The 10868-nt window shown below is 46.5% G+C and overlaps 1 protein-coding gene across 1 annotated transcript; it reads right to left on the bottom strand.

Moving 5' to 3' along the window:
• Window positions 1-3915: 3915 nt before the first annotated feature.
• LOC100284282 (nucleic acid binding protein) lies at window positions 3916-10533 on the bottom strand. The gene is given in 6 exon segments (NM_001157177.1): window positions 3916-4354; window positions 5364-5460; window positions 5551-5678; window positions 5757-5812; window positions 8632-9085; window positions 10088-10533. Coding segments are annotated over 6 exon segments (1263 nt in total). The 5' UTR covers window positions 10460-10533; the 3' UTR covers window positions 3916-4198.
• Between the last annotated feature and the right edge of the window lie 335 nt (window positions 10534-10868).

The following is a 10868-nucleotide window of genomic DNA, read 5'->3' as shown; positions in this document are numbered from 1 at the left end:
TGTTCTTCCACCGCGCGGGGAAGATGTCGTCAGTTCCGCCGCCGGCGGGCGGGATGTCGGCCGCCATTGTCGTTGTCGCGTGGCGGTGGAAGGAGTATCATGTCGTAGCTGTCGTCGAAGGACATGAACTCAAGACTCCCGAAACGGAGCACCGTCCCGGGCCGGAGAGGTTGCTGGAGACTGCCCATCTGGAGCTTGACGGGAAGCTGTTCGTCAGCACGCAGCAGGCCCCTACCTGGCGCGCCAACTGTCGGCGTTTCGAGACTGGGGGGTCCCTAAGCCGACGAGTGAGTGTGCCGCGTGCCCCAGCCCAGATGGGTCGAGCGCGTGGGCGAGCGCGAAGGGGGGAAAAGGCGAGGTGGCCGGAGACGGGCGTGAGAGAGGTGGAAATCCCGCGGCCTTCGTGTTCGTCCCGCGCCCAGGTCGGGTGCGCTTGCAGTAGGGGGGTTACAAGCGTCCACGCGGGTGAGGGAAGCGAGCGGCCCCAAGAGAGCGCCTGTCCCGTCCTCGGTCCCGCGCGGCCAACCTTCTCTAAGAAGGCCCTGGTCCTTCCTCTTATAGGCGTAAGGAGAGGATCCAGGTGTACAATGGGGGCGTAGCAGAGTGCTACGTGTCTAGCGGAGGGAGAGCTAGCGCCCTAAGTACATGTCAATGTGGCAGCCGGAGAGATCTTGGCGCCCTGCTGGTATGATGTCGTGGCTGTCGGAGGAGCAACGGAGCCTGGCGGAGGGACAGCTGTTGGTGCGGTCGAGTCCTTGCTGACGTCCCCCTGCTTCCGTAAGGGGGCTGAGAGCCGCCGTCGTCACAGGGCACGCGGGGCACCATCATTGCCTATCTGGCGGAGCTAGCCAGATGGGACGTCGGTCTTGTTCTCTGTGACCCGAGTCGGCTCGGGGTAGGGTGATGATGGCGCTCCCTGTTGACGTGGCAGGCCCGCGTCCGAGGCCGGGCGACGTGGGGGCTCCTCCGAAGCTGAGGTCGAGTCTGTCTTCTGTTGCCGAGGCCGAGCCCGAGCCCCCGGGGTCGGGCGAGGCGGAGGTCGTTCGGCAGAGGCCAGAGCGGAGTCCGAGCCCTGGGGTCGGGCGAGGCGGAGTTCGTCGTCTTCCGGGTCTTAGCCCGAGTCCGAGCCCTGGGGTCGGGCGGAGCGGAGTTCGTCGTCTTCCGGGTCTTAGCCCGAGTCCGAGCCCTGGGTCGGGCGGAGCGGAGTTCGCCGTCTTCCGGGTCTTAGCCCGAGTCCGAGCCCTGGGTCGGGCGGAGCGGAGTTCGCCGTCTTCCGGGGCTTAGCCCGAGTCCGAGCCCTAGGTCGGGCGGAGCGGAGCTTCCTATGGCGCCTTTGGCAAGGCCTGACTGCCTGTCAGACTCACTCTGTCGAGTGGCACTGCAGTCGGAGTGGCACAGGCGGCGCTGTCCTTCTGTCAGACCGGTCAGTGGAGGGGCGAAGTGATGGCGGTCACTTCGGCTCTGCCGGGGGGCGCGCGTCAGGATAGAGGTGTCAGGCCACCTTTGCGTTAAATGCTCCTGCAACTCGGTCAGTCGGTGCGGCGATTTAGTCAGGGTTGCTTCTTAGCGAAGCCAAGGCCTCGGGCAAGCCGGAGATGTGTCCGCCGTTAAAAAGGGGGCCTCTGGCGAGACGGAAGTCCCTCGAGGTCGGCTGCCCTTGTCCGAGGCTAGGCTCGGGCGAAGCGTGATCGAGTCACTCGTATGGACTGATCCCTGACTTAATCGCACCCATCAGGCCTCTGCAGCTTTATGCTGATGGGGGTTACCAGCTGAGAATTAGGCGTCTTGAGGGTACCCCTAATTATGGTCCCCAACATCATTAAATGCGGAGGCGGCACATCCCCTGTCAATGGAATGGACAGGACTCATTAAATGCGGAGGCGGCACATCGCCTGTTAGTGGAATGGATAGGCGGCGCGCCTTATCCGCAATAAATGCAGAGGCCGCCCAGTCCTGAGGCCTTACGTCAGGCTCCGCCCGTTGGCTTACGTCACGTGTAGTAGGCCACGCGGCAGCATCGGGTCTCCGCCTGGGCGGGGAGCAGAAGCGTATACGATAAGGTCCGGACACGTGTCGGCTCCGGACCCCCGCCTGGCCTTTGATTAAGGCCTGGGTATTCTCTGTCCCAGAACCTCGGGACCCTGCTGTTAGTGGCCCGGACCCCACACAGAGGGGTCCAGAACCCATCCTAGGGGTCCGGTTTGTGCCCGTGGAGGTCCTGGACCTTACCCGGAGGCCTGGTCTGTATATACAGGGGTCCGGCACTTTCCCATGGGGGTCCGAACTTACTGTTGATACCTTGGAGTATATCATCTTCTCTGGCCACATGGCGGCCCCGGAATCCGTCCACGTGGTGGGGTCGGGCGCTGTCACTGGCCTAGAGTAGTCGCCCGAGGCTGGGGCGAGCCATGGTCTGGTCCCACGTACAGCTCCTTTACCACGCGACTACAGATAGCCGTGTGGGTACTGCGTATTCATACGGTAATAAGGGGTACCCCTGTTTTAGTGTACTGACAGCATCTAAGGGATATTTGAATACACTAGATATAATAGTTAGTTATAGTTAGTTGGCTAAAAATTGCTAGTGAAATTAGCTAGCTAACTATTAGCTAATTTGCTAAAAATATTTAATAGTTTAGCTATTAGCTAGACTTTTTGGATGTCATCAGCTAATTTTAGCAGCTAACTATTATCTCTATTGTATTCAAACACCCTTTAAATTGATTATTTATTGCATAGATTTTGACTAGACAAAAATTAGAGGAAAGCATTTTTTACAGTTACCTAATTCACAGCTATAGACGTCATGGTCCCTCCAGCCTTGAAAAATATACTGCCTTCATTCTACATCGTTACCGATAGTTTAGTTTATATGGTAATATAATTTGTATCCAAGGTCTTCTATCATGCATTAAGATATATGTATTACAAAAATACAAATTACCGGAGCGGTTCGATAGAGGCTATCTCGGAGACCCACTTGTGTGATTCGGAAGCTATTCACAGAGTTACCGAAAGCTTAGTCCTCCTAAGGGCATCTTTGCAAGGGGCTTCAACAAGAGCTAGAAAAAAGTGAGATTTTCGATATCTCGGTAAGATTATCGGAGTTATCGATGAGAGTTTGCAATCTCTCTTTAATGTCCACACTTGTTTTATATACCTTGGTTGTGTACTTATTTTCCTAGCTTAGTTTGATATGGTAGTTATAGGATTAGAACCTAAGCCTATCTCCAACAGATCCCATATCTCGTTCCCTATCACATTCTATATTTCAAACTTCTCTCTATAAACATTGTTAAACAGTATCATCACAGTGTCATCTACAGTTCCGTATCGCCTATTTTCCACACTCTATTGGAGATAGTCTAAGTTGCATAGCTTATAACTTTTTTACAGTATAAATAACAACACACATAGCAAAATCTTAGTTGGCATCTAAGGGATATTTGAATGCACTAGATATGATAGTTAGTTATAGTTAGTTGGCTAAAAATTGCTAGTGAAATTAGCTAGCTACTATTAGCTAATTTGCTAAAAAATATTTAATAGTTTAGCTATTAGCTAGACTTTTTGGATGTCATCAGCTAATTTTAGCAGCTAACTATTATCTCTATTGTATTCAAACACCCTCTAAATTGATTATTTATTGTATAGATTTTGACTAGACAAAAATTAGAGGAAAGCATTTTTTACAGTTACCTAATTCACACCTATAGACGTCACGGTCCCTCGAGCCTTGAAAAATATACTGCCTTCATTCTACATCGTTACCGATAGTTTAGTTTATATGGTAATATAATTTGTACCCAAGGTCTTCTATCATGCATTAAGATATATGTATTACAAAAATACAAATTACATGTAACCAATAGCATGAAAATGATTGGCAACCACAATCAAAAGGGGAAAATGGACGCACAAACAATAGTTTAATTTATTACCAAGTCAAAATTTCTTGAAAGAATAACATGACTCTCTGATGTACTACAACAAGCCACGAGTTCCATTCCATCCAATTCTTCCGGACGCACACGGCACACACAACAGTTACAGGCACCATAACGATAACGATGCAACAACATATCTCGCCCACTTCTTAGGACAGCCTTATAAAGGCACCTTCTCACCTGACGCTACTATGCTCACCGGACCAAAACCTTTGTTTCCCGTCAGAGGGGACACGTCGGAGGGGAGCTCTCTAGCTCACTAGCTGCTGGTTGCCATATAGCGGGTACGTGCCATACGCTGCAGCGTACATGTTTGGGTGTGGCACCGGGGAGGCATAGCCATATCCGCCGTAGAATGGTGTGCCATAGTACATGTTGTTCCTCCTGTTGACGGAGTCACCCCTAGACTGGAAACAGAAAAGGAAATTGGTGTAAGGGGAGGAAGGAAGCAAATGATTTCACAAAAACATATACTACCTTTCACCGTTGAGGAATTATAAATGTGCCAAAAATATGCAATGCTAAACAGAAAAAAAAACACCAACTCATGCTTTGGTAGATATATGATGGATGGTATTAAATATAAATACACCTGTTGCTTAAAATGCACTAAAATGCACTGCAAGATGCAGCCATATTTTACCTTTTCTTTCCATTAGGATTGTAGGAACAAATTGTCAGTACTCGGTAGTTCCTTACAACTGCGGTAAGCTAGTTGCAATCAAGGTTACAATTTTCAGGTAACTGGTTTTTAGTCTAAAGGTAAAAAGAGAATTATGCAGCAGATTGATCAAGTTAGTGTATTCGGGAAGATAATAAGTGGAGAGTTGAACAACAACCAACAAACTCGGTTTGGGGATTCCTCCCCTATGGATCCCCTCCATTTCCCTAGTCACCAAATCAGCCTGAGCGTTAGCTTATTCCTCCACCAACCCAATGAATGAAACTGACGATGGTGAGTGCAGTAGCAAGGCTAACGAACACAATCTTATATGTGAAAAGGTTAGTTTTGACGCACATCCAAAGTTAGGGTGCTCAATAATTTACTGAATTGCTGTTAAGTTAGCAATCCGAGCTATTGCAACGCTACAATTTAACAAAATCTGCTTGGATCAGTGGAAACTGATGCTATAACAAGCAACTAGAGGACGGGTGGATAACCCGGGTTGGTAGCAACGATAGAGTTGGAGCTAGCGCCATGGGTTCTGATCTCGTTGGCCACAAACTCGTTAGAGTTGTGGGCAGGACAGATGTGCAGTTTAGACCTTGGTTCCCATATTTCACGATAGGGGCGGGAGTGGGGGCAATCTAGCTTATAGCCCCTATAACAAATGATTATTGAAGAAAAAATAACGCTCACCGAATGTAACATATTAAAACAGAGGAAGGTGAAGTCAATTGTCAAACACGACAAACCTGCTTATGCGATGGGCTGCGGACCCATGAAAGGCGAACTGCCTGCTTTCCAATGAGTGATCCATTTAATCCTTGTAGTGCTTCTTCAGCATCAGTTCTACAAGAACAGTCGCACGACTTAAACATACTTCAGCAAAGTTATGGACAAAAATAAATAGGAAATCATGTAAATGCTTGAGGTACATACCTGCTAACAAATTGAACAAAGCCACATTGCTTTCCTAGAGGAATTTTCACAGAGGCAAGATCATATTTGGCAAAGGCTTTTCTCAGTTCATCTTCACTGACATTGGGGTCAAGCCCACCAACATATACCTAAGAAGGGTGACAACTACATATTAAAAACTATCAACTTAAAGGTCACAAACATGACAGGTAAAGAGTACCACAAACCGTTCTGTTAGAAGAATCACCATCTGAATGACCAGGAGTCGAGGAGCCAGAATCACCTGAGTACAGTAGTCATCAAGTTCAGTGAACAGATCATAGAAACTAGAGAGGTTACACAAAACATGAGCAACATCATGGTACATAACACATAACATGCTCTGGAAACATTAAATTGGTTTAGATTGACTATCCGTGGAATAACATATAGCAAGTTTGAATCAAGGAACCTAGCTATAAAGTTACTCAAGGAGTAAATGTAGAGAGGTTTATGCCAGTTCAGTACATGCAGTGCTAGCTATACACTGATTTTTTTTCAAGCACTAGGTTGTTTTCCTGATACTATTCAGGAATTTCAACAGGCTACACATATTTGGTCCTGAAAAACAGAGTACACATAGATAGATCGCAGAGCGGTAAATCGGAGAAAACATGGCTCTGTGGTCAGAGGTGAACAGAATCCAGGATATCTAGCCTTGCGGGCTTGTGACAACCACAGGATTCATGGTCCAAATGTATCTAGATGCATCAACTACATGAAATCCCTGAGCTAAAAAGAGCATCAGACAAGTAGCAACCGTATCAGCAGGTCAAGGGAATGAGTCCTTAGTAGACTGGTGCTAGAGTTGAGAATCAGATTTTTTTTTCCAGAACACTGTAGCCATATAAATCAGGCTTACATTCCACTAGTCAATTACAAGAAGTGTTTTATAGTTACAACCATAAAACATGTGTTTCAGTAATTCAGTTTTAAATATCATCAGAACTTGAGAAGTACTAAAAAAACTAGTTAGGACCCAGGAGGATGAAACAGATGATTTGGCAACTTAGTCCCCTAGGAAGTGAAAAGGAAAAAAACAAAGTGAATTTCGAATGTGTCAGCAGTGGTTTTTGCCAAAATGCAGTCATGAATTCAGTCATCAATAAAATAAAAACCAGACCATCAGCCTACCCAGAATTTAAGATGGATAGACACCTCCTCTGGTCAGGTACATGCTGTTGAGTCGCTTGGGCAATCTGTTTGGCCCAGACGCTTGCAGACATTAATTAACAAAAAAATACATGACTGCTAGCGTTCAGCTTGCCTATGCAGCCTTGCATAAAGGGACCGAGCATTCTAGACAGCTGGACGGATGAGGGTAAAGAGGTGTCTATACTTAAAAAAGAAACACTTAATAATGGTTAGAACCTACTAATCAGAAAAGGTTGGTATATAATATAAATAGAATTATTCAAATGGTTTTCTATAAAATACTGTTCAAAAGATAACACGAGAACTTGACTGAATTGGTGACCATGAAAATCTGAATCGTTGCATTCCAAAAAATAAAGTCATATTGAATAATACTCCTGCAGGTCCAGCTTCTAAGGTGCGAGTGCGACGGATAAAAAACAAATACCAAGATGGGACCATCAATCTTTGCACTTGTGGATATGAGTAACTCCCTGACGGGTGCCGTGTTCAGGTGCCACATTGTGATCCACAGCGGTTAGCATCCAGCAATTTCGCATGGATACATGCAGGCTAAATGCTTTAGTTTGCTTTTAATAGCAACTCCACAGTAATCACCAAGTAAACAATCATTTAATCACAACTCCATCTCAATTGCCATGCAACCGCATGTTCGGTTTCGTTCCCACAAATTAACCACGCCTCGGTATCCAAGTAACCCTTAATATTACATACTTTAGCAAAAACTAAAGGACACCTTAGAAACAGGACAACAATCACAAAGTTCCTAGATCAAGGGGCCAAGGGGGTCAAAAAACGGGTTGAGGAATATCTCTATCTCTACTCCTTTAAAACATGAGTTTCGTGTGTCACGCATCACACGCGAAGCGAAGCCCGTAGAGTACATTTGTTTTTCTCCACACGTCTCACCTAACAACCAGGCAGTTACTTTCCAGATGGACCCTTTAGTTCCCACAAATTAACCACACTAGTTCAAGCATAAATGGAAACAGTAGCAATGTACGAGCATTTTGCCAGGGTACTTGTGAGCATTAAATTTTAGTCCTATACGAATTGTATGTTTGCGAGTATCCACACATGCTCTTTAAGAGCATTGTATGTTTGTGGAGGCCCGTTTGGATCCACCTGACTAAATTTTAGTCTTGTCACATCAGATATTTGAATACTAGTTAGAAGTATTAAATAGTCTAATTATAAAACTAATTACACATATAAGGACTAAACGGTAAGACCAGTCTATTAAGCCTAATTGATCTATAATTCGCTCATGTGGTGCTACAGTAAACATTTGCTAATCATGGATTAATTGGACTTAATAATTTTGGCATGTTGTTTAGTCTACGTTCATGTAATTATTTTTTTTGTAATTAGACTATATTTATTAATCGTAATTGACATTCAAATATCCGATATGACAAGGACTATACTTAAGTCAAGGGAACCAAAGACCCCCTAAAATCGCTAAGGCGGACAGCCATATGCGGCTAGGTGGTCCAAACGGCCAGAAACTTTTTTCTCTTGCGTGACTAGGAGACACCTTTAAAACCATGGTTGTTGGAGGTTTTTACATGCTACATTGCTAGGGTCGAATATGGAACCCCCCCTCCCAATTCCCAGGTTGAGGGTTGAATAAACCATTCATAGCATAAAATATTTGGTAATCTACAGCATGGTTTTTAAAGCGGTAAGGCGCTCCAAGGCGTTGGACCACCGCCTAGACGCCTAGGCGGCGCCTAGGCGACGCCTAGGCGAGGTAGGCGGGCAAGGCGCCTAGGCGTCAGACCACCGCCCGGACGCCTAGGCGTCGCCTAGGCGACGCCTTAAAAACAGTGATCTACAGTTCAACGAAAAAAACGAAAAAGTGATATACCTTATCAGATTGTGGAACAACAACAGAAATAGGGATACCTGAAGATCTTCTGGGAGTCGCAGGTCCTATACGAATTGGCCTCGTAGAGCAATATACACCATTCATTTCAGACATGGCATGAGATTTGTCGTTGTCGTCTCCAAACCTGACAAATCCATAGCCCCTGGAACGGCCTGTGTTTGCATCAATAATAACTTTAGCTCCTTTCACCGAGCGGTACTTGCTGGAGAAAAGCTCCAGCAGCATTTCATCAGTGACATCAGCAGCTAGATCGCCAACAAATATCGAGTGATCAGAAGCCACTTCAGATCGCTTTTCACCCATGCTATACGATGCCCAGTTCAATTTAAATGGCCGGTCAGTGTTTGGCATCACATGACCAGTAAAATTCTGAAGAGCTTTCTCTGCTGATGCATGAGAAAAGAACTCAACAAATCCATACCCCTCTGACTGTCCTGTTTGCCTATTGCGGATAACTTTTATTGTAACCACCTGCAAAAAATGTAAGGCAGCAAAAGACAGTAAGATTACTATAATTAAAAGGTTCCGGAAGCATAAACACACATAAACAGAAAGAAGAAACAGTAAGTGATGGCTGATTGGCAGTTAACCTCATCTGTATTTCAAGTATGTTTGAAGACAGGTTCCGATTAGCTACTACTCCTAGCTAGTCCAAAAAAAAAGAATACATACAAGTCACTTTGTCCATTTATCTCTGCTCTTAAAGAGGCATTGTATCAGTACCCACATAAGGATCCTATAATCAGGCATCTTTTCTCTTCCTGTCAACATCAGTGAGCATACCCCGAAAAGGATAATTGGCCCAGGGCTGAACTTATTGCTTCCTTTTGCTCCTCAAAAAGTTATTCTACTCATACAGGATCGATCAAAGTGAAGCAGCTAACTTGGCCTGTTCAAAATGTTTATTACTTATCAAGAATCAAGACCATTTCCGCAAAGTTATACGCATATATCCTACCAGAGGTCGGCCCGTTTGTCACCTCGCATACCTCAATCACAGAGAATAAGATGAACCCTTCTTCTATAGGAAAAAACAATACAAAAAAACAATTTGAAGCTAGTACACGGCTCTAAACCAAACAGGAGATACTAAGGCCCTGTTTGAAACTAATAGTTAGCCAGCTAAATCGTTAGCTGGATTGTGCTTGTTAGCTGTGAGTTAACTAACAACTAGCTGGGGACGTTTAGAAACTCTACAGCTAATTTTAGCAGCTAACCTCTAGGTTCTAAGAGCCAAACAGCAACAGTATTTCTTCCGTACGGCATTGAATGGCCTTGAACTTGGCGACTTAAGCAACTTTGCAACGGCTAATTCTAGAAATGTTATTCCGACCAAGCAAAAAATAAGCGTAGTTTGAGCTTACATATCAACTTGCGGAGAAAACACGCAGTTCAACGCGCGGAAACGATACAAATCTAGCTGTATTCATGAGATCCAGTACAGAGGAGTCCGAATCCGGGGAGAAAGCAAACCTCGCCGCTGGGCCCGAAGCAGTTATGTAGGTAGTTTTCATCCATCCAGTACTGGAGGTCACCGACCCAAATGGTTTTATTTTCTTCGCACCCGTTCCCGCCGGATCCAGACGAGGGCGGGGTCGGCGTGCGGCGCCCAGCACCAGCTTGGGGCGGCGGGGGCGGCCCAGCAGCGAAGTGCTTGGCAAACTGCGGCGGCGGTGGTGGCGCGGCCACCATGGGCGGCGGCGGCGGGTACGGGATGACGACCCACCGTGGCTGCGGCATGTGGTGGTGCGGGTGAGCATGCTGCGGGGGCGCGTGGGGGTGGGCGTGAGGGTGTTGAGGCGGCACGGCCGCCTGGGACTCGGTGGTGGTCGCCGCCATCTGCATCGCCGCCGCCGCCGCCGAGGAGGGTCGTGTGGAGGGGTGGAGAGCTCGCGAGGGGTGGAGGGCGGAAAAGAGAGGGAGCTCGTGGCTGGGGTGTGGCTGAATATATACGGGTTTAGAAACGGATCTGCGCCGTCAGATCTTGGAGCTCGTTATGGCCATGGCCGTCTGATCGCGAGGGTGGGTGGCTGACGCGTCGGCCGGCGACATCTGGTTTCTAGTTTCGGGTTGCGTGCGTGAGGGAGGGATAGGTATGCTTTTTTGCGTGTCTGCCTATTTAGTACCATCACTAGTCTTAAATATAGTAGGAAAATATAATCTTAGAATTATGTTAAGCCATTTTTTTATAAATTTAAATAAATTTACAAAATATGTTAATGTTTAAGTGACCAACTGAAGGATAGCTATAGAC

This window comes from Zea mays, chromosome 10, assembly GCF_902167145.1.
Source record: "Zea mays cultivar B73 chromosome 10, Zm-B73-REFERENCE-NAM-5.0, whole genome shotgun sequence".
Lineage (NCBI taxonomy): Eukaryota > Viridiplantae > Streptophyta > Magnoliopsida > Poales > Poaceae > Zea > Zea mays.
The sequence above is the reverse complement of the archived record's forward strand: the minus strand, read 5'-3'. Positions and strand labels throughout refer to the sequence as shown.